General features: G+C 40.4%; 1 protein-coding gene across 1 annotated transcript; it reads right to left on the reverse strand.

Annotated features, from left to right (window-relative positions):
- Positions 1 to 1435: 1435 nt before the first annotated feature.
- Positions 1436 to 27302, reverse strand: LOC139743623 (cilia- and flagella-associated protein 91-like). Its single transcript, XM_071654125.1, has 18 exons — positions 27236 to 27302; positions 22556 to 22632; positions 21884 to 22041; positions 20949 to 21092; positions 20239 to 20423; positions 19422 to 19599; positions 17660 to 17817; positions 15021 to 15203; positions 14026 to 14166; positions 13213 to 13328; positions 12797 to 12868; positions 12051 to 12197; positions 10823 to 11044; positions 9866 to 10014; positions 8972 to 9054; positions 5934 to 6065; positions 3948 to 4126; positions 1436 to 1996 (listed from the first exon to the last, which is right to left on the reverse strand). Exons 1-18 carry the CDS (start codon positions 27300 to 27302, stop codon positions 1436 to 1438), a joined length of 2952 nt encoding a protein of 983 aa, XP_071510226.1.

A 27302-nucleotide genomic window follows, 5' to 3' on the forward strand; every position in this document is an offset into this window, starting at 1 on the left:
TCGTTTCATATTCGATTCAAAGTTATTACAAGTTATTCAAGATTCAAAGTTTGCATCCAGAGAGCTTGTGCATAAAAATTATATCATGGCTCCAAGCTTTGGTGATATGAAGCCAACATGTCTTCGCAAATTTTCTTGCTTATTGACGTGGGCATTTGTCAGCACAGCCTGGAACAAGTAACAGCTGTCCTTTCTGTGGATGTGAGTGATTACAGGAGCTTTGAGAATATGACCTGCCACCAGGTTCACATTTTGGTGTGTACACCCCACGAAATCCTCCAAACAGAAGCTGCTACATGCATGACAGTTTCAGATAAGCCATACTTTTTAGCCTGAACAATGAGCATGAGCACTATCATGCATCTGTTTGCAAAGCATACAGATAGGAAAGGGGAAAATAACTGGGAAAAGATGATTTCATACATTTCACCCACTTGACTTGAGATATGGACAAGACTGGGCCACGCAAGCCTGGACAAATACTGTACACGGTGATTTTGAACACAAGGACGGGAAGGACAATCAGTGCACACATTCACTGTGATAGCCAATGCTATCTTATATGTTTCTAACTCCACTCCCAATCTCTCTATTATGTATCTCTTTCTCTCCCTTATCTCTCTATATTATGTATCTCTTTCTCTCCCTTTATCTCTCCCTCTTTATCTCTCTCTCTATATGTATCTCTTTCTTTCCCTCTTTATCTCTCTCTCTCTATGTATCTCTTTCTTTCCCTCTTTATCTCTCTCTCTCTCTATGTATCTCTTTCTCTCCCTTTCTCTCTCTCTATATATGTACCTCTTTCTCTCCCTTTATCTCTCTATTATATATGTATCTCTTTCTCCCCCTTTATCTCTCTCTCTGTATATATGTATCTCTTTCTCTCCCTATCTCTCTCTATATATGTATCTCTTTCTCTCCCTTTATCTCTCTCTCTCTCTATGTGTATCTCTCTCTCTCCCTCTCTTTCTCTCAATGCCTCTATCTCATTCTTTCTCTTTCTAGCACCCTACATCCCTCTAATACAACATTCAAGTGCTCATATCAAATTGACCCTATGGCATGCCCAAGCCGTACACTTTTTTTTTCTAATTAGCAATTGCACCTCTTCTTTTATCTGCTGGTTTACAATAACACAAATACAATATAAAGTGATTCAACAAAATCAAAACATTCACAAATTAACAATGTACTGACTGAGTATGGAAAGTCTGTTTAGTCTTGATTTTTCATCTACTTTTTTTTTCAAATTTTACAGGATGACCGATGGAGACAAGGAGTAGAACTTTACTGTGACTTACAGATTCTGTATATAGTTCATTTTGCATGGTAAAATATCAAATACGATGTATACTTATGCTGAGCTTAATGTGGAGCTTTGGTTGCAGAAGGTTTGCTAGAGCAAGACTTGCAATGAGTTTCAGGGTGTCGATATCTATGAATCTGCTCCCTGAGTAGCTGAATCAGCCTTCTGACGAATTTCTGTCTCTCCAGCCTCAGGCGCTGTCACCTCCACTGGTTCCTCCTCTGGTTTCTCCTTCTTCTCTGTCGGTTCCCCCGCCTCCTCTGAAGGCGCCACAACTTGATCGGGAGGTGCCGCTGCGGCTTCATCGCTGTCTCCCACTGGTGGTGGACCGTCCACCGGTGCACTCGCTAGTTCTGATGGTGCACCAGTCTGCTCTGCGGTGGTGGTTGCCTCACCTGTGGTTGCTGGTTTCTCTTCCTCCTGCACCAATGGTGCTTCTGTGGAGACCGGTGGCTCTGCAGCCAACGCCGGTGCTGCATCGTTTGGTTTCGGTTCCTCGGCCGGTTGGGATTCGCTCACTTCCGGCACCTTCCCTGCGTCACTCGGTGCTTCTTGCTGGTCTGCATTCACCTCTTGCTGCGGCGTGGGGGCTGCCGGTGGTGACAACGTGCTTGGTGCTGGCTCCTCAGTGTCCATGCTTGGTTGTGTGGCTTGATCGGGTTGTGGTGATGTGGCTGGTGATTTCTTTACCTGCATCATGCATTATTTTTCAAAATGACATTACTACTGGTTCTGCAAAGCATTCATTAATCCTAGAGGACATCTACATACCTGGGGCCCGTTGCATAAAACTCCAACCGGATTTTTTTCCGGTTGAAATCACAAAATTCCGGTTGGAAGCTCCCAACCAGAGTTTTTATGCAACGGATTTTACGTTCTTAGATTAGCAACCTTAAAAAATTCAGGTTGGGCAAATCCCAACCTAAATTTTTTAAGGTTGCTATAAAAGTTTTATGCAACGGAACCCTGATGCACATACAGGAAGCACTACCATATCAAAATATTCATTAGGTGCCACTTGGAAATCTATATAGCAATCATTATATTTCATTTATCCTATACTGAAAATTATTTGAAATTAGACAAGAAATTAATAGGATAATGTCACAGGTGTTATATTTCTTGAACACTAGAATAATACCACTGGCACATGTTGGGCAGATAGAAAATGATGCATGCTGGTAGAATGTTTCACATTAAAACATTAAATTAATTCAAGAAGTTAAAAGAAGGCATATTCATTAAGTTAACATCTACTTTAGCAGAAGACATGGGATAGATTTAGTACCACAAGTCCCGCCCCTGCAACTTGAAACAGGGACACTTGTGACAAAAAAAGAGAAAAATATTTGTTACTTTGAAAATTTATATTCATGCAAGAACACTTCTTGCTATTGCCAGTCATAACCTATTAAGTTGTATATCAACATGATAGCAGAAGTGAAGATACTCACAAACAATGGTGTTGAGGTTGATATCTAGTGTTGAGTGCCAGAAGGCTGTTAGGTCACGGCAATCAATAGGGGATAGTGTGAAGCACACAGAGAGAAAAACACTTCAATGACAGAATCTCACATAGATGAAAAGAGACCCTAACTTTTTGAGAGATAATTAGAAACCAATAATATACGAAATATTAAAGAGCATCAAGTCTAAAAGGAATTAAAAGTTTACTTGAATAAGATCTGTTTTGCAATGACGGAGATATCCCAAAACAAAGAGGTCCTAATATAAGGTGGGTCTCACCTTTTATTAGGAACACTTTGTGCTACTTTGTTGTTGTTTTTTTTTATATCTCACCATTTAATCTCTTTTTGAATCGATGCTCTTTAATATTTCATATATTATTGGTTTCTAATTATCTTGCAAAAAGTTAAAATCTGAATCCCCAGCTCAACCAAAACTATACCATCCCTTTAAACATGAGTATGTAGATTTTATGCAAATTACTGCACAATAAAGCACACGCAAAACAGAGTCCCATAATTTGTGTAACATGTTCAACATGACAGCAGTGTACATACAAACAAAAAGCAAAGTAAAGAGAAGGTTTTATCTTATTTGTACTCAATTAGACAGAAACTTAGTAGTCACTTCATCTCATTATCGCACATAAGTTGCACAGCAATCTTGCGTTAGAGTTAAAAGCCCATATTGGCAAACCCCTTGTTCCAACACATTGGAATCAAAATACACCATTTACTGCAAAAATCATATTATGCAAGTGCCATATTTTCTTACTTTCATTTTCCTTTATACTGTAGGAAATTTTCACATATGAGAAATTATCATGTAATAGTAAATGTACTCTGAATGCTCATTTAATTTTCATGACTGCAAAACAATTTCCTAATTACTGAAGATAGGAAGAAAAGGCAGAGTAGAAAAGAATGTTAAATGATAAGATGTGAGCAGATTTGAATCTTGAGATTTGTCTCTTTGTTTGGTAATCTCTTCAAGATAGTACAGGCGAGTTGTGAGCCTCGGAAGGCTTAACAGGAGATAGATGTGACTGAGAGAGAGGGGGGATTAAGTATCTAAGTCTTTGACAAAGACTACACAGGGCGTAAGTTCTTGTAGTGTACAGATCGATATTCACTGCATGCCACATCAAGCCAGACAAAGATTATTGTCCTCTTACCTTGGGAGAGCCTGTCCTGCTCCCTCGCTGTGACCCCTCGGCCGAACCCTTTCTGGCGCTACTGGGTCGGGAACCCTTGCCCGAGCCCGGTCGGCTGCCTGGCTTGGAAGTCGCTTGGGCGGGGTCCTGCGAGCTGGCTCCCGTTGGGGTTGGAGTCCTCTTGGATTTGGAGGCTGAGGCTGAAAATAGTGCATACAGATCACAGACGTGTTGGAAAGTTACATTTACATGCTGCAAGGACACAAATCAAACACGCTTTGAGCCCCAGCGCACTCAAAAAGTGCACATCATGGACGATTCTTGAAGATAAAGTTGTGGACATCCATTCACTTCTGACATGAACAACCTATACAACACTGACTGCCACCCCTGAGCACGTTCTGCCAAGCACGATTCCTAACAGTAATAGGGAGAAATGGCTTCGTTCTCTGCTCCCTGCTCCTTTATCTAAGACGACAGCAACATTTGGTGAGGGCGGGCCGCGTGGGAGAAGCTACAAAATGAATAAATGACAAGACAGCGAAGCCATACATCACGCCCCATTACAAGGGTGAACTCCTGCATAGCACTAGTAGGAGAAGACATACAGCCTGAAGCTCTGCACTTCCTAGATCTTCTTCTTTTTTTTTTCCAGTAGTAGAAGGTCATGTTGTCACTCACAGAAAATGCATGAATACAATAAAAAGTTTTATTCCCTCTGAGCACAACTGAACAAGATTCCAATCTAATACAGTAGTAAATATTGTGTGTGTTTGCCACAGGTATCACCCTTTAACTAACTGTACCTTCCAGCAGCTGGTAAGTCATAATTAACTGAACAAGTTGAGTTGTAACCCTCAAAGCACATGCACTAGCAATTTTCTAGCCCCAAAGAAGGCAGTTTGGTCTGTTGTGTCCTGGTTTGCTGTTTGGGTCATAACTTTAGATAGAGAGCAAAATTGCACAGTACAAAGTTGGCACGATGACATGAACAGCACAATTCCTTTCAGATACTGTAGCGCAAGATATTTTTGTGGCATGAAATTTTCGCGAATTGTCACTGGCATTTTCAATGCATATGGTGTAGACAAGAACTTTTGCATGCATTTTAATTTTGCAAATCTTGGCTCTTGTGAAATTCAAGATATTAAAATGCATGCAAACAATCCTTGTCTTATAGTAAGTGAAGTCATACCCTTATTGTGCTCAAGTAATGAAGCGATCATTAGCAAGCGTGCAGTGTTTGGACATGTGTACAGAAACACACAAATAGCGACACAGCACAACTTAAAAATATGAAGCCCTAGATTAACATTGGATTCCTGCATTAGATGCCATCTCTTTTACGTAGGATCAACAGCGACTTCTTCACTGAACATGCATAAACAGGATCTTTGAAAACATGCTTGTGTATCTCAATAATGAAGTGCAGTCAATACATGGCGAGAAGTCTTATAGTCATGTCATCCAAGGCCTATAACTCTTGACTAAGTCACTGTGACCGCACATTTTTGTTTCGCTTTGTTATTGCTGCTTTAGTTGTTGTCTTTTCTTTCCTTCTTTTCTTGGCAAAATATGTCCACACAATGATAGAGATTTGTGAATTTACCAACAAAGACATTCCTGTCTGCTTTCAATGGCATGTGCTTTTTAATGCAGAGGCAAATAGTTTTGGGGCAACAAAACCTTGTATCTAAAAAAAAAAAAAATGTAAAATGCTCAGGAAAGCTAAAAAACATGGCAACCAAAGCACTATAACAAATAGGATCATCTCTCCTTGACTATATGCCATGGTGGCTTTCTTTGGGAGGCAACACACCTAGGATTTGGACAGGACATCACTAAGCTGATTATCTAATAACTAATCCCAAAGAGTGATTTTAACCCAAATTTGAGATACAATGTCTGATTGTCACCTCATTTGCAGAGACGATATGGTATCTGTAAAGACTCTACATTTTATCTTAAATCAGTTGTAAGATTTCCTGAATAATCGGCAGGTCTTACCTGGTCTTGATGGTGGTTTTTGAGCAGCCTGAGGTGTCCCCAGGGGCCTGGAGTGCTTGGCAATGACCCCTTCAGCCTCCTTGAAGATGGTACTGTGAGCCGCCAGAAGGTGTTTCCGCTGCTCTTGTTTGACTGCGAGAGAAAAGAGTTTCATAAAGTAGGTTTACTTCACTTAACTAGAAAGAATACTTGTAAATATATGCAGGAATGTGTGTATTTGTGTATTTTTAAATCAGATTGATGTATGTTTGTGTGTATGCATGCATGTATGAATGCATGTATGTATGTATGTATGTATGTATGTATGTACTGACAGTGTGGACTGCGTTGTGGAAAATTACAACTCAGCGCTCAGCAGACTCCTCAATATACATGCTCCTGTAAAGACCCGAAAGATCAGGAAACGCACTGACTGTCCTTGGTACAACTCTGACATTGCAGCGGCGAAGCGGAAACGTAGGAGACTCGAGCGCAAATGGCTTTCCAACGGTAAAAGTGAAATTGACAGGAAATTATTGTGTGCTCAGAAGAATGTGGTGAACTCCCTGCTGAAGAAGGCCAAACGATCTTATTACGTGGGCCTCATCGAAGACTGTGGCGAAGATTCCAAACGGCTCTTCTCCGTTGCCAACCGCCTTCTCAATCGAAAGCAATCTTCACCATTACCGTCCCACACGGACAGTTCTGCAGTGGCCGAGACTTTCATCGATTACTTTCGGAAAAAGGTAGAGACTATCAGTAACAGTCTCTGTCCAGACGAATCGGCGCAGGAGCCCCTCACGACAGCTTCCCTTGAAACCCTGAAGCCCACTGATCCCGACGAGGTCCAAGCTCTTCTTCGCAGATTACCTCCCAAGTCATGTTCTTTAGATCCAGTCCCCACTGTATTGATAAAAGATTGTTCATCCATTTTCGCTCCTATTATTTCAATGATTGTGAACCTAAGTATTGATCAGTGTTACGTCCCCTCATGTTTGAAATCTGCATACATAACACCTCTTTTGAAAAAACCTTCCTTAGACCCAGATTCACTCCAAAATTACCGCCCCGTGTGTAACCTTCCATTTTTGTTTAAAATTTTGGAAAGGATTGTTTTCTCCAGACTTACAGATTATCTCTTGGTTAATACTTTATTTGATCCTTTTCAATCCGCATATCGTCCTTACCATAGCGTAGAAACCCTTCTCCTCAATGTGTCGAACTTCATCCTACAGGAAATGGATCGTGGAAATGTCACTGCTTTGATTTTACTTGATTTGTCCTCCGCCTTCGATACTGTTAATCATGCAATTTTGTTAAACACCCTCCAATCTCTTGGTGTAAAAGGTCAGGCATACGAATGGTTTAAATCTTACCTTTCATGCCATTCACAGGCAGTGTATGTCAACAGCTGTAAATCAAATGCTATGCCTCTCAAATGCGGTGTTCCACAGGGCTCTGTGGGCGGGCCCACCTTGTTTTCCATCTATCTTATTAGCCTGGGACACATATTGCGCCAGCACAAAATTAATTATCACATATACGCTGACGACATTCAATTGTATTTGCCTTTCAAACCTAACCAGGCCGATGCCTTACATGCTTTGAGTCAGCTTGAGAATGCAATGAACGATGTTTATTCATGGCTGAACTCACATTCTTTGAAATTGAATACGGATAAATCTGAGTTTTTAATGTTTGGTTCGAAGACACAATTAGGTAAACTTGACATTAATTTCATCTCTTTTTCCGGCATGTCAATTAGTGTGTCCCAAACCTGTCGCAACCTGGGTGTAATGCTAGATTGTAATATGACTATGTCTCATCAAGTTTCTAGCATTTGTAGATCTGTAAGATACCAACTTCGTAATATCGGCTTCATTAGAAAATATTTGAACCGCTCTTCTACCGAAAAATTAGTCCATGCCTTGATATCCTCTAGGCTCGATTTTGGAAACTCTGTCTTATTTAACTTACCACAAACTCAGCTCTCCATGCTACAGAGGCTTCAAAATGCGGCAGCACGCATCATCACACTATCCAAGAAGCACACTCACATCACCCCTATTTTGAGATCACTTCATTGGTTACCAGTCAAAGATCGCATTATTTTTAAGATTTTACTTTTGACTTTTCATTGCATTCAGGGCGCTGCTCCTCAGTATAACATTGACTTACTCCATAATTACATCCCTGCTAGATCTTTACGCTCATCCAACTCCGGTTCTCTAATAATTCCAAGATTCACTACAATATGGGGCACACGTGCCTTTGGCCATGCTGCTCCCACCTTATGGAATAACTTACCTTCAGCCGTTAAAAATTGTTCTTCATCAGACTCCTTTAAAAGCAGTCTAAAAACTCACTTGTTTAAAGCCTCAATTTGATTACTCATTACATGTACTTGATATTTGTATGTCTTTTACTTCGTCACTTTCTCTTCCTTCCGCGCCTAGAGCACTCTGCAGAGTGGATTTGGCGCTATATAAATCATATCAATTATTATTATTATTATTATTATGTATGTATGTATGCATGTATACACGTATGTACGCGTGTATGTATGTATGTATGTATGTATGTATGTATGGACGCTTTGTTTGAACAGATGTACTTTGTATAAATGTACGTATATTGGTATAATAAGTATGTATGTAATGTATATATGCAAATTGAAAAATATTATATCCTGAAATTCATAACCCAGAGGCTAATGTTCATCATAAATCATTAAAATAAGGAAAGACAAGAAAAGAAATACAAATACACAAAGGGCAAGAATTGGAAGAGATAAAAAAACGTAGGTACAAAAACATCAACGAGGGCACACACAAGACATATTATCACACTGTGATGAACAATATTCCTGTAGGATCCATGACCATTACAAATAATGAATCAGAGCTATGGGAGTGCCGCACAGTCAAATATTGGTAAATTACCATCTAAATTGGACAACTAATGATAGCTGTATTGCAAACCATCAACTGTACAGAATTTGTCAATGGTCAACTGGATGGACAGAGAAGAGTGGACATGGGATTGAGGTCCTAGCTCACCTTGCTCCCTGATGGTCAGTTTCTGGACCTCTGGAAGGAGGAACATCTGGACCAGTTCAGCCACGGTCTCTCGCTGCTGACCCCTGCAAAATGTGACACAAGAGAGAGAAAGAGACGGATGAATCACATTTGTGTTTCAACCAAACAGCATCCTTTTTAGACAATATAAATCATGCCAAATTTTCTCTCTTTTTTTCCTCTGTTTTAATCAAGTCTTCTGGTTTTTGTGTTGTTTTGTTTTCTTCTTCCTCTTTTGCACTACTGAAATATAAAAGTTTGCTGGTTAGTCCATTGTGTTTTGATAATACATGCATTTCACTAACAATAGAAATATTTATATATCTATTGAATATTGGATCTTCTCTGAGCGTTGAATGTGAATTTAATACAAATGCAAAACACTGAGTCAATAAATGCTGTTACAGAGCTGTCAACACTCACATATTGTGAGAAAGGTCCCAAAGAGGAATCTGGGAGATACTTGTGCATTTTATGGCTCTAAGTGGGCAAAAACTATTTCAAAGTCATCTGAGATTCCCACATATTTCAGGGAGCCTCTCATATTATCAGAGAGACTTTGCAACTCTACTAGCTGTTAGCTTCTACCATTAATGCTCTCAAGCAAAAATACTGTATACGCCAAATATTTCGCAAGGTTTTTATTTTCGCGAATTTTGCAAGTCAGGCGCTATTCGCGAACTTAAAGACATGCAAAAATACTGACTCTGATCCCGATATGAATGTGACGTACGGCTGTACATTTCTCCGTTCAGTACAGGACTTCACGATCGCAAATTAAACCAGTCGTGAAATCGTCAGGAAGTCCCGATTCGGGAAAATTCAGACTCGCTAAATATGTGGCGTATACAGTAAGTGAAGATAGATGTCACTCACCTCTCCTCTGACAAGTAGGCCATCTCATTGACCTGTTCGGCCGTGTGTTGGATCTCTTCCCTGGCCTGGTCATCGGCAGTACGGTCCATGGACGTCAGGATGATGTCCTCCAGATAGGTGTCCACTGTGTCCTGGTTGACCTTGACCAGCTGCAGTGGTCAATGAGGCAAAACACAAACAATGGTAATTCAAGTCTATACAAGTCTATACACTATTCCTTAGTTGACTCAGGGGTCGCACTTAACTTTTTTTTTAACTAGCCAGGCGGACTACTTAGAATCAATTTTGACACTGAAGCAATATTTTGGCTAGCCAGACGGGACTAGTAACTTCAGAATTTTATGACTTTTAGCTAGTCCGACGTGATTTTGGGTGGCCAATGGCCAGCGGACCATCGCCAATTTTGAACCCTGGTTGTGCATGCTGCAGTCGCTTTTACACACAAACTGCACACACGTATCCATCATGTATGTGAGATACACAGGCCTGACGTGCATATCTGTAAGTTTATCATACATCAAATCATATATTTCATTTAAGAGGGCATGTGTGTCAGTATACAAATGTACGTATGAGGTCATACAGAATACTCTTCCAATATCATGACCATCAGGTATATGAATAAATAACACAAAATGGTGAAATGGATCCTAACAACATGATGGATCCTCGCGAAATGATTTGCTGAGAGCCATCATGTGACCAGTATATTATTCTAAATGGATCACCTGATTTGCCTCAAACTTTGCAGATGTGTTCATATATTATTGCTGCATTCCCTCAATCCACACATACATTTGGGCTACCATCTCCTTTATAACAGCGAGATGTTCCTGGATGTTGTCAAGGGAAGAATGATACAGTGTGGATGTAGATAATGACAATGCTTACAGCCCCTTCTTGAGGAGCAAGTAAAGGGGGAAGGGGTAAAGGGGGTAAAGGGGAGGTTCCACCCACCTGCTTGAAGAGCTCATCCTCCTCCCGTCTCCTCCTCTCCTCCACCTGTCTCCTGCCAGACTCCTCTGCCTCCCTGACGCGGCGGCGGCGCTCCGCCAGCATGGCGAAGGCGTGGATCCGCCTCTCCTCCTGCAGACGAACCAGCTCCTTGCTCAGGAAGTCCAGCATGTCACCAATGGCGGCGCCCTCCAGCCTTGACAGTGACTCGTCTATGAACGATTCCTGAGAGGACACCAAGAGGAATGCATCATTCATGATGGCTGGAGTCACAATCGTACACATTCTCTACATATCCTTGTTTTAGAAACGTAATAGAAGATGACATGCCGCTATCCGAAATCTATTCTTTGCATAGCAAGCACAAGAAGTGGACTTGAGGTATACCAGTTTGTCTTCCCATCTCCACTAAAATCATTATAAGTAATATTTAGTGAGTCTATTCAAAGTAATATTTAGCGAGTCTATTCTTTCGCCACTTGGAACTTCCTAAAAAATTTTCAAGTGGGTGAATTTGTGATTGTGGAGTATAGTAATGGACAGAAAATAATGCATACACATCACATTCATGTTTGCACCAAAGGTAAAATGAAATACTTTCGCGTAGTGTAAAACTTGTGAATAGCACCCAACTCACAAAATATATGGAGTATACAGAAGATAGAACGTCTATGTATTCCTTACTGTAGCGACTCACTAAAACTCTGTGGTAAATTGTTGATATTCATATGGCAATTTTAAAGTGATTAGCTCAGTTTTCAGAAACGCTACTACAAATGTCAGAGAGACATATCACACACCCATTTTAACAGAGAGGACAAGTTATTCGCTGCTTCCCAGACATGTTGCTGTCTAATCAACTGAAAGAACCAGCAAACTGCACACACCAGCTCTGACAGCAAGGGCAACACAAACAAACTTTTTCAAAGTCGAAGCAAGCTATTAGTTGCTCACTCAGAGATGTCGCTATGAAGCAATTGAAGGAACTACAAACTGCATAAAGAGACCACGATGAGGAGTGCGCAAACTCATTTTTCATAAAGAAGAATACAAACTGTCTCCTGCTTCTCAGAGACGTTACTCTATCAGAAAGTGAAAGAAACAGTAAACTGCATTGAGACAGTATAAGCAATTCGCTCCTTCCTGGAAATGTTGCTGTCTAAGCATTTGAAAGAACCAGCGAACTGCATGAAGTGACTCCCAACACGGAAAGCATCATGTTTTCTCTCACCCGGTGGTCGTGCATCTGCCTCTGACGCTGGATGTTGAGGGTAGCCTGCTTCTCCTGTTTCTTCATCTGCTGCTCGGCCTCCTGTAGGGCGTGGGTGCTCCTCAGTTCATTGATCAGTTCCTGCCGCTTCTCCTTCCCTTCAAACATCTGAAAAGGAAGCCAGGGAGGGGGAGACCAGTTTGAACACAGTCGTTTGCATTTTTGCTATGGGGCTTACTGTAAAAGTGGATATTTTCGCGCGACTAATTTTTCGCGCTTGGCTGGGTAAGAAGAGTTTCGCGTGTTTTTAATTCCGCGGAATCAAGACATCATGCATAGGAACATATGGCAAGCAAAAATATTCGCGTGCTTTTATTTTCGCGCTAGTTTCTGGTTGCGCGAAATGCGCGAAAATTTCAACACCGCAAAAATTTCCACTTTTACAGTAGTGGCTTTGATCTTGAATAAAATCATGTTCATCCTAGAATATACCAAGACTAACAGTAAGTGTTGGATTTTTTTTCAAGGTCCACATAAATTCACTGGAAATCAATGGCATTGTTTCCCCCTCCATCATGAAGATGTTTTCCAGTTTTATTATTCTGAGGAAAGGTCTGAAGTACCTACTTGTACAATAAACCAGCTTATGAAAGGAGTCCAATTTTCAGGGTTGCAAAAGGGACACATGAACTTAAAATTCACATCAAAAAGTCCCTGTAATGACAGGAATGATACCGGCTGCAAAGACTGGTTAGAAATCCACCTACCATGTTCTGGATGGCTCGACCTCTGATCACTTGTTGTAGGAAGATGATTGCTAGCTCCTTCTCCTCTTCGGCCTGGACACAAAGGAAAGAACAGAGAAGAAGAAACAAATTTAATAGAGAGAACTAAACATTCCAATAAACAACAAGTTTCTGTATCAACAAGGTACTGCTTTCCACAAAGAATTCATTTCAGAAATGCAATTGCCAATGCTTCCATCTTCAAACAGCTGCCATGTTGATCTTGTTAGAATCTTCCATTTATATGTCTCACAAGCTGTTAGCTGAATTGCTGAAGTCATTCAATTCCACGCACTTCATGAAATGGCAAGGCCCTTCTTGTTCTAAGAAACAAATGATGTCCCATTTGGATCCATCTTATCATAGCCAAGAATACTATCTGAGTTGGGCGTGCTTACCAGATCTGGAACCTCCACGGAGGGTGTGGGCGGCCTGGGAATGGGTTTCTCAATTTTCTGCAGGAACTTGAGTGGTTTGGGTGGCTCAACACCTTTCTTCTTCTGGTTCTTGATGCCTGGCAAAAAAAAAAACCCAAACAAACAAACAAATAAACAATAAGAAAAGGCATTGTAAAGATTGGATTTCTGTGACAAAACACAATTTAAACTTTTGAAGACAGCACTTGGTAAGTAAAGCATCAAATTTTTTCATGCATCACAGCACAAGAATTACTCAGACATCCTTGCTTTTGTTTTTGTTTTTCAAGAGGCAGCTAAATGTAACATGAGAGATCAAACATAGGTTCACAACATCACTATATCATATCTGCAAATGACAAGATCCTATCACAAGACAGGACCACCTTGAATATCCTTGTCCCAAAAAGAGATAAAGGTCATTTTTAATTCTGATACAAAATAATTCCTTTGCAGACATTTCCAAGCAAGGAATGTTATACCAATAAAGTCTACTGGTTAATTTTCTTTTCAGTGACTTTCCATAGAAATGCTGTTATACTATACATGCATCCCCCCCCCCCCCAGAAAAAAAAAGATCATGTATTCTTACCAGTACCTGTTCTCAATTTCACACTGTAGTGTAAAAGAATTCATTCATTGCGCAAACTCAAACCAGCACTCTCTTAAGTGTGCTTTGAGTAGCAAATATCATCTTACCGGCTGGCAATAGGAAAGACATTTCAAATAACAACAGCATAAGACAAAATCCATCCACAGGTAAGAAAACCGGGTTTCCCCTTTAAGCCACCTCACCTTTGTAGATCTCATTGAGCTCATTCTGCCGACGCTGCTGCCGCTTGATGAAGCCCGACTTGCCCGACGACTTGGGTTTGGGGGCAATGACCCTCGGCTGGGTGACAAAGTCTGGTAGCGAGTTCTCCAACTCCAGTAAACCTGCAGGCAGGGAGGACGGAGGCAGGAACAACATGATTGCAGAGATTCTCTCTTTTATACTTGCCTCCCTTCTCACACATACAATGGTCACCGCAGAGTGAACCTTTTTTTATATAAAGCATACCTTCATACTGAATGAAAATGAATGAATGAATATTTGATGTCACGTAAATCATATACCTTTCAGAAAACACATGATTGTATGGAAGGAATTATTAGGAATTACAAACACATTTTTCTGACGAACATAGAAAAGTATTTGGTTCTTTGGGACTTCCACTGAATGTTATTACTAGTATTATAATTTGGGGCCATGATAACCAAAGTTTTCGTTTACCACACTAGTTTTTAGCTTGACAGGAAAAAAACTTGTCCAGATATCTCTCCTACATTTCAAACCAAGTTGACAAGACTTCAAGAACCACCACTTACAGAGGAAAGTAAGCAGGTGCTTGCATTATTCACGAGCATGGTCACTGTGTCTGTGAGTGTGTATGTGAATGCCATACCATTTCTATGTGTGGGTATGTGTGCATGTCTGTACAGTGTATGTGTGTTGCTGTTGTGCAAATTATTATTATTATTATTATTACTATTATTTATAGTGCGCTTTTCCCACAAGGCCCAAAGCGCTTACTGTCAAACAAAGAATGTTCGCGTGCATTTTAATTTCGCGAACTTCGTGAGCGCCAAGATTCACGAAATTGAAATGTGCACAAAAGTTCTTGTCTATACACCATATGATTAGAATGCCAGTGGCAATTTGCGAAAATTTCATGCCAGGGATAAGGCTATCGGCTCCAGTTCGTGAAAATTTCATGCCGCAAATATTCCATGTTTTACAGTAGACTTACCTTGATAAGTGGAGATGTACTTGCTCTTGACCACATACTGCTCGGACCCCTTGTCGAGGAAGACTCCGTGCCTGGTCATTGGGGCGTAGGCCTCGGAAGCGAAGGCTGAGTAGTCCTTTGTGATGTCCCTCCTCTCCAGCTTACCCTCCACCTTCCTCCTCTTCTCTGTCAGTTTGCGGATAGCTGCAGAGAGTGGTGAGGCACAGGAGATATCAGTAGGGGACTAATTTTTCAATTCGAATTGATTAGCAATTTCGGCTGATGAATATTATTTCATTTCAAATGGTATTCTGCACACATCTATGGAAGGAAACTGCTACACAAAAGATGAGGTATAGGACATACATAGCAAATTGCGATGCAATACCAGGAAAATTATTCCCTGATCAGCCACTCTTGACGTCATGAAATGCAGATCTCGAAATCCATTGCAGGAAGAAAAAAAAAAACTCTCTCCTTCCTTCATCCCTGCCTCTCTTTTAGTCCATCCTTCCTTTCTTCCTCCTTTCCAACCTTTCTACCTCCTTCACTTCCAAAATCTTGATTTATTTATATACTCAAGATTCTCTGCTTGCTTTGTTTCCGGAACTACTATCATTTCTATGTCTGAAAAAACAACAACAACAATTTGTAGACACACACACACACACACACACACACACACACACACACACAAAGCAGGTAACAACTGTTTATCCAATATTTCTGGCATAAATGCTTCTGTAAAATGTTACATGACTTTGGAAATCAGAACGTTTTTTCCCAAATGCTCATGTGTTGCAGTCTCAAAGTAATGTGGCACACAGGGGGTTTCTACACCATGGCACAAAAAGAGTCAGATATGGGAATGGGGCATCGGTTGAGTGATGAAGGTTATCTCGGAAGTACTGTATATGCCATATATGTAGCGAGTCTATCTTTTTTTTTTTTTAAATCGGGACTTCCCAACAATTTCGTGAGCGGTTAAATTCACAATTGTGGAGCAATTCTGAAGACGGATTTGTGGCGTCATGCCAAGTATCGATGTATCGCTCAAGACAAGTACACTGAAGGCAACAACGTTTCCAGGAGAAAAGGCATTCAACTGGAGAGTAGCATTCTCATGGGCAAACACATGTCAGAGAAAGGTACAGACATGTACTTTCTAGAGAGGATGGTGCTATCAACCATGCATTATGATGATGTTCTGAACATAGTGCACAATGATCCACTGATACTAGAACTGGGTTGCCAGGTTCTACGAAGGCAGTATGATAGGAGGTCACAATCCAGCGAAAAAATGAGACTTGCAGGTAGGATTCTTAGACAATTGAAAAGGATCCTGGATCCAGAAGGAGGAAAAACGATGAATGACTTCATCAAGCCTTCAAAATTTGATGTGATGGTACAAGCAGTGGAGGAAGTGGCAGGTAAGATAGAAGATGCAGATGAGATCTGACTGGTGGGGAACTAGACAACCCATCCACTGCAATAAGAGCTGGAAATGATCTGGGGTGGCTGGCAAAGATAAAGCGATCGAGGAAAGGCAGTCAGACAGTATGATGGAACCATTGATTCCAACATTAGTGAAGTGGAAGAAAAGGAGGCTAGCAACTTCTTGGAGTTGATGGAGACAGAGCGGAAAGTCAAGATCTCCTCAAATGCCCACAGGACCTTGCGTGACAGAAGGTGTAAGAAGAGGGTGAATGTTCCCAAAACTGCTGATTTGCAAAAAGTTGTAAATTACCGGACCAAAGAGGTCACATGTAGTGTGCAGAAGATTAAACAAAGAACATTGTGAAAGACCAAGCAAACAACGGTGAGTCAATGGATGTGGACTATGAATCATACAGGCGTCTTCAGCAGGTGGTGGAAGTGAGACTTCTTCTGTTCAATAAAAGGAGACCACAAGAAGTTTAGATGATCATCATGAGACACAGATTGATGAATTTGCGGAGCACCTTTCCTCCCTTGAGAAAAAACTGAGAGAAAATCTAAAAGTCATCAAAATCAGTGGAAAGAGGGGACGCTTTGTTCCTCTCTTACTCCCACCAGAATGCCAAGAGGGTCTATACTGTACACCTTGTTTCATATTACTTTCTGCATTTTGCCGGAATATCTGCTGGATTCTGTGGTGCTAAGTTTTTATCATTATTTGGGACCAGTTGACTTCCTATTAGTTTCAATGGGGAACAGCTGCTAATTGGTTTCAATTGGGACCAGTTGCCAATTGGTTTCAATGGGGACCAATTGCCAATTGGTTTCAATTGGGACCAATTGCCAATTGGTTCCAATTGGGACCAATTGCCAATTGGTTCCAATTGGGACCAATTGCCAATTGGTTTCAATGGGGACCAATTGCCAATTGGTCTCAATTGGAACCAATTGTTTCACTTTCCTTGTACTTTCCAGTTGCCAATTGGTATTCAATTGGGATCTTCAATTGAGATTTTCAATGGGAATTCAATTGGATTTTCGCCCTGGGAGTACAGTACTGAATGAAGAAATGTACGCGTGCACGTCACATTCATCTTGGGATCAGAGTCAAATATTTTCCCATTCTATAATTTTGCAAATTTTACCTGACTTGCCAAGTTTGCGAAAAATAAAAACCTCACAAAATATTTGGTACATATCGTATCCCCAGCCATAGGAGGTACCTTTGATGTGCTCCTTGCGAATCCAGGCCACTTTGCGCTCCCGTTCCTGTTGCTTCTTGGCCCAGAGTTTGTCCAGCCGCTTGGCACTCAGCTTGGCGTGGTTCTCCTCCCTCTCCCTCAGGATCTTCTGCAAGAGCTGTAGTCTGGCCTCTTGCAACCTGGGACAGGACAGGGGGTCAATCAAAGTCAAATTAAGCTCACATCACATCCTTGGACACACATCATTGCAGTTACCCCTCATGGACAATTAACTCCCCCCCCCCCCCCCCCCCCCCCCCGCAGAATACTGGTTAGTGATATGGTTAGAGTAAAGATTAGCGTTAGGGTTAGGTTTAGGGTTAGATTTTGAGTTAGGTTTTGGATTAGGTTCAGGATTAGGGTTAGGTTAAGGGTTAGAGTTTGGGTTAGGGTTTGGATTAGGTTGAGGATTAGGATTAGGGTCTGGGGAAGGGTCTGGGGTAATTGTTCAGGGGGTAGTTGCCCTAAAACCCTTGGACTGCTCTTTGTGTATGAAGTGACACCACCTTAAGTACAGCTACACTACTCTTGTAATGCCTCAATGCATGAAAAGATGACTTTGTTTAACACATGCCAGGTAACGCTCGTGTAAGGAATTTCCGCGAGCATCAAGTCACTGGGAAACATATGACCAGAAGTGTATTTCTTGTCACAAACATATCTTGAAGGCATGGCATCTTCTTTTTACTCCTCAAATAAACCTCAAAATAAGCTAGTAAAAACAAAAAGGTTGAAAAGCTCACGGAAATACATGAGAAGATAGGAAAAAATAAAATACATATGAAAAAATCACAATTTACCATTTTCTTTGAGGAAGTTATAAAAAACATTTGTACAAAAAAATTGCTATTTCTTAAGCTTTATTCAGTGAGAAATAACCAAAGATATGATTTCTCACATAAAAGAGCATAAACTAATTTATATGATATAGAGGAAAAGGATTTTCGTAAATTCAGCCATATACCTATGTAGGTTATTTCATCCTCTACCCTCATGCCCATTTTTGAGGCAATCAGGTGATCCATGGCATGGCCAAAAACTGGCCACCCCCCCCCCCCCCCCCCCCCGTAATAACAACACTATTAAAAAGTAAGTATTACTTTTATTAAAAAAGGAAAGTAATAGCAAGACTATTAAAAATACACAAGGAGTATTGTAGGGTATTGGAGTAAAGAGGGTATGAGGTCCAGATGGTAATCGTAAATTCAAGAATCTGTGTGGATCACATCTGTTGACGTCAGAAGTGTTGTATCATAAAACAAACAGTGTATGGTCTTTACTCGGGCAAAGGAGAAGATTTTTGCACTCAGCGCAAGATGAGGCGCACTATAAAACTCGGCTTCACCTCATTGAATAGAACACTTCAATCTTTCACCTCGTGCAAAATCTGGCACCATCGCCCTCATGACCATAGAAAGTAATGCAAATGCAGAAATTTTCACAGTAGATTAATTTCCTCATATTTCACGCTATTTTTGGCTAGCACGAATTCTAAAACCGACAAAACAATATATTCGCAATCTTATCTGTTTCATTGTTGGACAATTGCACATCGGGAAATTAAAAACCCGCAAATATGTTCCAGAGCTGCCCAGTGCGAAAAATTAATCCGTTCCATACTGAATTCTGAAATGCTCACAGACTTAATACACAGGCCACCAGGTTCCCGAATGGAATGGGTTAATCACACGAAAATATTGATGTTTACAGTAAAGAGGGTAAGAGGTGTGGATGGTGATCTTACTTCTCAATTTCCTGTTCCCTGAGAGCCCACTCCTTCCTCTCCATCTCGTCCATCATCTTCTTCCGCTTCTCCAGCTGGCTGACGTCATTGAGCGGGGGCAGGGTGGCCTCCCACGCCCGCTTGGCCCTCGCCCTCTCGATCATCTCCACCTCCGCCAGGCCCGCCGGCAGGCCGTGTCCTGTTGGGGGTCATGTCGAAGGAGGAAGGGGGCACATGTTGAACGGCATACATTGATTAAAAAAAAGAGTCACTTTTAATTACCCTAATAACTTAACCACAGTAAAGTAATTGAATAGTTATCATCCACTGCAGGCGATGACCTTTTTGTATGGCAATTTTCTGCCAAACCAAGATGTAAAAGTATCTGATGTAAAAAAGCATTTGATGTAAAAATCTTTGGAAAAGTCAATATGCCTACATGATGTCTTACCCGATGGCTTCTTTCACATACCACATTGCGAAACACCTGCAGGCTTACATGGCCACCAAATAGACATTTTGATAGACTTGCAAACTTAAAAGCCTTACTACAGACTTTGTCTTTGATAGATTTCCTATGAATGCTTTCAGAAATCTTAGAAAATAATGAACACAACTGCTTAATATCAACATGTCTCTGTAATTGAACAGCTTGCAGAATATAAACAAATAACAAGCCAATGTTTATTTGCATAGATGACACATCAACACAGGCCTGATAAACAGAACCCAAACTCCATTCATACCAAAAACAACCTTGCTCAGCAAAAAAACTTGCTTCAAAACTCTTTGAATAGTTGTGTGTGGACCTAAAAAACACAAACAAACTTCTCCTCACCAAACGAGAGTGTTGCCAGTGTGAGGAGTTCTGGTTGAGATCCCGGTCGGACCACGTATTCCGGGGTGTAGGGATCGGTCTGGGTCTCGCTCTCCCTGTAGTCAGTCTGGATTTCAATGGTGCGGTAGGGAGGGGTGGGGGCTCGCTCCTGGATCACTTGGTCAGCCTGCCCCACCCTGGCAAGCCTGTCATCAGATTATAAGAAAGAGAAAGAAAACTCTGATGAAACATGCCCTCTCCAGTTTTATATGCAATATTATGTGTTGGCAGAGTATGATTTTCTGCCTACTTGTGTCAGATTGAGCGAATTAGTTTAATATAACAAATAAGTGAGAATGGGCAGATGTTTATACTCAATCGGTTTCATCAACTCTCATCCCTAACTGCTTTCTTAGGAACTAGGAGAAATCACATTTCTAGATCTTACTAAGATGAGCTCATAGAAGAAATATTATACATATATATATATATATATATATATATATATATATATATATATAAGAGGGCTCTGTAGATATACCATGGGCTTTTAGACATCAAAAACTATATATGCACAATCAATATAACTAGTGATATATGCCCAAAACAGACAACTCACTTGCATTCATCCACACTACTCAAAATTCAAAACTACTCAAAACATTGAGCCGCTGAGAAAAACATTCAACAGCTGTACACCTTAAAAGGCAAATTGGCTTTCAGTCACTTACGAGTTATCCATGACAAATTCTGGTGGCACCTGCTGCAGGAATGGAATGATAGGACGCCGGAAGTACTTGTAGCGATTCTGACCCCCGACCTTGGCATCCGCGTGATGAACGGACGGCACCTGCAAGTCAGGGGCATAGTTGAATCTGAAGGAAGACAAAGAATCATTGATAAAAAGTTGTCATACAATGATACCCTCATCCAAAAAAAAAAAGAAAAAAAAAGTTTAACATATTGTAAGCATATGCTGATTATCAATGCAATGAATAAAGTTGAGGGGTACAGTAAGTTACAGATATATGCTCATGAGAATAGAACAAGCACAGGCATATCTACGTAGTGATCATTGTGCATAAACAAATACTCTTCATCAGAATAAAGTTTAACTTAATTAACTTCTTTGAATTTCTCTCATGCCTAGAACTTTGTGGTACTGCTGCGATTGAAAACATCTAGAAAGAAAAAGAACATACTGTAAAACGAGGAATGTTCGCGTGCATTTTAATTTCGCAGGAGCCAAGTTTCGCGAAATTAAAATGCACGCAAAAGTTCTTGTCTACACTATATGCATTGAATGTAAGAGGCAACTCGCAGAAATTTCATGCCCTGAAAAAGGCCGTCGGCTCCAATTCACGAAATTTTCATGCCGCGAATATATCTTGTTTTAAAGTACTTATATACATGTATCTCATGCAATATGTTTGTTATCTACATTGTGAAATACATTTTTGCTTTGACTAAATGTTCACACTAAAATAGTTTCACAGGGCTGGGTTCTGTGCATAAAAAGATGCAATCAAAAATAAGTCGGGTATAAGCCAATCAGAATTGTGTATTCAGAGACCGATATGTTAGATTTTTTTTACTTATGTTTGATAACAACTTCTATGGAACAGGTTCTGGTCCATTGTCATGTTGGGGTAGATACTGTACATACGTCTTGTATCTGATCAAGGCCTCCCTGGCCTGATCAGAGTAGCCCCTCCACTGTCGAGAGATGAAACGGGGAACAGGATCTGTGGGATCCAGGCGCATGTTGAAACGTGGGAAGTGGCGCAGGGAGCTAAACATGGTGTTAAATGCTGGAACGCGCCCCTGAAAAAAAATTATAAGAATAAAATTATTCAGGTTTGAGTTTCTTCAGTTTGTCTCCCTCTATAAATGAAAATAAAATTATTGATAGAAAACGCATACATAAATTATGACGAAAAATCTTTACAAGCTTCCAAAAAGACATACACACACACCGTACAAACTTAATATACTTGTAGCTAAACAAATTAATGGAAATAAGCTTTCAACTCAAGATCATCTTTTTTTTTTTCTTGTCATGACTGTTTATCACTGAATAAATAATGTGGATACATTGTCATGTCACAGACATTAAACACTCTCAAATACCAGCCAATGGGATGTATTTGCCTGCAGTTTAATCTATTTGCCTTTATGTTTTGTTGTGTTTCGGTGTGGTTGTTCCTCAGCAAAGGAATGTTTACAGTCTATAACCCATACATATGTCCCATATGAAGTGTCACTACTGTCAGTATAGTTCATGCTTGGGCTTTTCTGACCTTATCAGATGATACTGGCCATTCCGCTGCTGACTTACCACTCGCTCCACATTGGTGTTTGCCCTGAACGTAGCCCTTGCATGGTCTCTTTCACTTGACAGTGTATACACAGGGTCTGTTGAGGAAACAAGAATGCAAAGTTTCACTGACATGAAAAATGAATTTATGTTTAGTAACATTAAGTGTATGGTAGCAAAAAGAAAAGAAGATAAAGCAATGTCAAAAATATATTTCATTGAAAATCTGGTCTTAATTGTTAATATCAAAACATATTGTAATGTACTGGTAGTTTATGTCTACAGTCTAGGCATTAACATTTTGTTAATAATCCTTCAACAACATCACAATTCATTTTGAAGTCCTCTCAGGCCCAGTAGATGCATCGATTAGATAATTTGAATGGCCTTTAACATTACAAGTCTTTGACTTAGGCCACTGTAGTATATTTGAGTGACCTGCACCTCGTCACATTGTTTATGCATGTTTAAATCACATTTCGTCACTGAAATTCTATGAAATCCCACTCACATCATAGGTTATCTACAGGAAAAATGCTGTAGTGAAGACTCCAATAGAACCACAAGTTTACTGATCGATACCAGAAATTTGCAGCTATCGTCGTCAAACGCGAATGATGCAGAATAGTTGTGCGCTAAGGAAGGGGCCCGTACTCATCACCCGTGCTCCCATATAGTCCAGGCTAGAAGGCACCCAACCTTGTTTTTTGATATATACAATGTTTTTTGATGGCTTCTTGTCAATTCGAGGGTGCTGATTCCAAATCCGATTGATGCCACTCGCGTAACCTTGAGCATTTTCGGCAAAATGCAAAAATCCAAAATGGCCGCCAGATATGCTAATTCGGCCGTGATAAACACAATAATGTGCATTATATGACCAATTATTCCACCAAACTTCGTACATTATTGTTCCTAGAGTTACTCCATCTGCATTTGCAAGCGAATTTTCATTTCATATAGGTTCATTTAGCATTTAAAGCTCATTTTTGTATTCAAAATGGCCGCCATTCCTATGCTTATGTACTATATGAATGGCAAAACATATGCATGGAAATATAGAACAAATTTACTGTATTTCCAGTCCCTTACCTGCGCTATCATAAAGTTTTGTATATATGTGCAATATGTTGGGTGTCACTTACAATATATAGGGGGGCTACATTATGAGCATTTAATATTCATAAGCCTTACGATGTTGAACACAATATCTTATATATTTCATTTTGTCTCAACAAAAGTCTCAACAATATAAATTCACTAACGTCTCGCAAAGAATGAATATACCATCATAGTCTACATGCCGGTTGAATATAAACATGTAATACTAACACGATATATCAAGGAGCCTAGATACATGGTATTTATCAAATAATGTTGAAAATGGAGGGGAAGCTAGAAAGCAAAGCTTGTAATATGCATTCCCCTAAAACCATATTAACAAAGTACAGAAAAATCCTATACAGTAAGTGCAGAGATACATGGTTGCAGACAAAAACACATCGGACATTAATGGCACAACTAAAAACCCTTTACATTGTAGATTTTTTTTCAGCAAGGAGTTGGGGGGGGGGGGGGGGGGGAGGGAGCAGTCCTGAGGCGAGTTCGAAATGGATCATAACCTCCATCACTTTGATATGATTTAATTTAGAAGTGCCGCCTTGATATTATCGAGCAAACCTGATTTTCTTCTTGAACTAAAACAACAACAAAAACTGTTGAAGGCATAAACGAAACTGTCCTAATGCAATACCGTACAAACTGTTCATTAAACATCAACCAAGGAGCAATGTGAGATACCTCTTTCAGTTCTCTCACAGTTCCCAGGTGTTGATAATACATGTATACACTTTGACATCATTATCTCATTCAGTGTTGTCTTAAAACTAAAACTGTCATTTTTATTGTCTTTAAAGAACCCTTAATTTAATTGTATGTTTAGCAGCAGGCGACATCAGCCCCAAGTTTGCAGAATTCTCAGGCTAAAGATGCATATTAGTCCTGCAATTGTTTTAATTGCAACCACATCTGGTGATGTTCAGCACTTCCTCAGGGGTCAGAGGGCGATTATTTGCCATAGAAACAGGATGAAGACATGAAGACTTGCTTGATCACCACCCGTTGAAGCCCTGTGGCTTTGTTGCCAGGCCAGAGATAGTGTTGTAGGTAACTTGGGTGGTATTAGAGATGACATCAGACCAGCATCTGCACCAACCTGTTTTGGGGTCAAAGCTTTCAAGTTACAGTAGGGAAATCTATAGGCTTGTGGGATTTCAGGCGCATTGATGGCAGGTTGTTCAAGGGGGCATTTCATGAAGTGTTTTGTCTTTTTTGCAAACTGTTATAAGCTATTAAATCCTTGCATCTGATTGGCTGAGAGCAAATTTGTCAGACAAATTTGTCCGACAAAATGCTTCATGAAATGTCCCCCCCCCCCCCCCCCCCCCATGCTATCGTCTTTGGAAGGTCAAGGTATGCGTTGACGGCACTGGTGACACTTGCCATCCTTTCCTTCCAGTGTGAGGGAGAGTGATTGAGTGCCAGTGAAGGAGGGTGGACTTCCTCAGCCTATGCTTGGAAGGCTTGCCACAGAGGGCTGCCTTGAACATGGCGTTGGCAAGATGGTTACTAAGATGGAAGGCATGGATCTGATGATAATCTAATAAAGGTTGGGGCAAAAATTCCAGAAGATGAAGTACTCCACTATTGTCTTGAGATGGGTCAGTACTCGGCTCATGTCATCCATAACCCTGAGACGTAAAGGCAAGATCATCTGCAAACTTCCTACGTGAAGTGAATGTAATGTCACCACATATATGTTAAAAAGACCTCTAGTGGAGTTAATTTACAGCCACCATTAAGGAGGCCATCATTCAGAGTCCTAACACAGCTGGTCTGGTTACCGAGAGCAATCCTGAATCTGAATCTGGGTTAACATCAAAAACTTTGGGGCATTGTCTTCATTTCAGAGATTTGACAACAGGAAGTGAGGTGGTCCCTTTTTCCACTTTCCCCTGCCTCATGTTCTTTCTCGGATGAGGGGACTGAAAAGTTTGTATAATATCGCTTTTAGATAATGTAGAACAGGACAGTTAATTGGAAATTTCATTTGTGTCATCATCTAGGATTCAGCCTTTTAATTCAGTAAATCAGAATGAATATTTTGATGTTGAACATCTCAAGGCAAGTAAGTATCAAATGTTCATATCTAATAATTCCTGATAAACGATCTTGATGTTGGCGTCAATTCAAGTTTTGGTGGATTTTTCCAAATACCTAGGGAAAATTTCAGGTTGAGGTAGCAAATTTGGATGTTTGCATAAAAAAATAAAACAGCCTTTGTTAGATTTATAATCAGCACACAAATTGGTAAACAGTGTACCTGAGTGACAGAAAAAAAAATAAAATTTGTTTATTTCACAAGCTCTGCCGTTCATATTGTGCAGGGGTATATGAGTGGCGTCCATTTTGAAGTTTTGTATTAAGAAGAATATAATAAGCCTAAAAACAATAAACTTTCTGTTTGTTTGCTTTTTTGTTTGCTTGTTTTGCTAGTGGCACTCATCAGATTTGCATTGCACATGCAAAACTTGATAAAAGCGTAGGTATGTGACTGGAAATTCGTTTTCTATTTCTATGCATATTTTTTGTCATTTATATAGTACATGAGTATAGGAGTGGCGGCCATTTTGAATTGAAAATAAGCTTAAAATACTAAATGTACCTCTTCAAATGAAAAATTTCTTGCATGTGCAAGTAGAATTACTCAAGGAACAAACATTTTAAAAACTTTGATGGAATAATTTGTCATAAAATTGACATAACTGGGATTATCATGGCCAAATTAGCATATCTGGCGGCCATTTTGGATTTTTGCGTTTTGCCGAAAATGCTCAAGGTTACGCGAGTGGCATCAATCGGATTTGGAATCAGCACCCTCGAATTGACAAGAAACCATCAAAAAACATTGTATATATCAAAAAACAAGGTTAGGTGCACTTTCTATGGAGCCTAGCCTGGACTACATAGACAAAGCACGTAAAAGACGAGTGCGGGTGACCGTGATGCTCCCATAGACAAAGGCAAGCACGTAAAAAAAGATGCAGGTGTCAGGTGACCGTGATAAGCGTGATGATACTTGGGACTTGGCTGTAACACATATTCCTGATATAAATTTAAGATTTTCACAAAACATTGTTCGGTTTTTATACAGTTAACTCAGTTTGCTTGGTTGTGGTAACCCTGCCAAGTTTCAAGCGTGCTGAACACAGTCCTGGGCGTACATTTTTAGTCAATGTGCTTGTTGCCATCTTACTCTTACTTACTGTTAGTACACAGGGTCTATTGTTATAGAACCTAGCTAGGCCTACCATTAGATGTTAGGGCCCTTGCCCGGCCCCTGGCCCTGACGAGGTGGGGGCACCTCACTATACTTTACTACTGCCACACTGGGCATCATCGTGGAAAATTCAGGTAGGGTCTAATTCAGGCAGAGATCTGTATGCTTATCAACATCTGCATTAACCCTAACAATCCAAACAGAAAATGTTGTCTAACTGAGTTAGCTTCGTTCTAATAACTAACAGACAATCTACACAGTATCCCACATAACATAAACATACCACACAGCTTCACAGTGCAGTGGCGATACCTGATACATTCAACTCCACTATTCAAACTGCAGTAAAAATGTTTTCTTACCGTACAAATAGTCGTGTGTTCTAGTCTGCTGGAGGCGGGGTCGCCGCATTGCTTGTGCCGCAGACAT

This window comes from Diadema antillarum, unplaced genomic scaffold (genome assembly GCF_040938485.1).
Source record: "Diadema antillarum isolate AM-2024a unplaced genomic scaffold, OU_Dant_1.0 scf00000004, whole genome shotgun sequence".
Taxonomy (NCBI): Eukaryota; Metazoa; Echinodermata; class Echinoidea; order Diadematoida; family Diadematidae; genus Diadema; species Diadema antillarum.

What these genes read in the sequence shown, in the direction of transcription:
- LOC139743623 (XM_071654125.1), bottom strand. Translation starts at nt 27,302, where the DNA reads ATGTCTGCGGCACAAGCAATGCGGCGACCCCGCCTCCAGCAGACTAGA. An exon ending in TCGCAAGGAGCACATCAAAG is followed by an intron (nt 15,204 to 17,659) that starts GTACCTCCTATG and finishes CACTCTCTGCAG; the next exon opens with CTATCCGCAAACTGACAGAG. An exon ending in GCCTACTTGTCAGAGGAGAG is followed by an intron (nt 9,055 to 9,865) that starts GTGAGTGACATC and finishes CACATTTTGCAG; the next exon opens with GGGTCAGCAGCGAGAGACCG.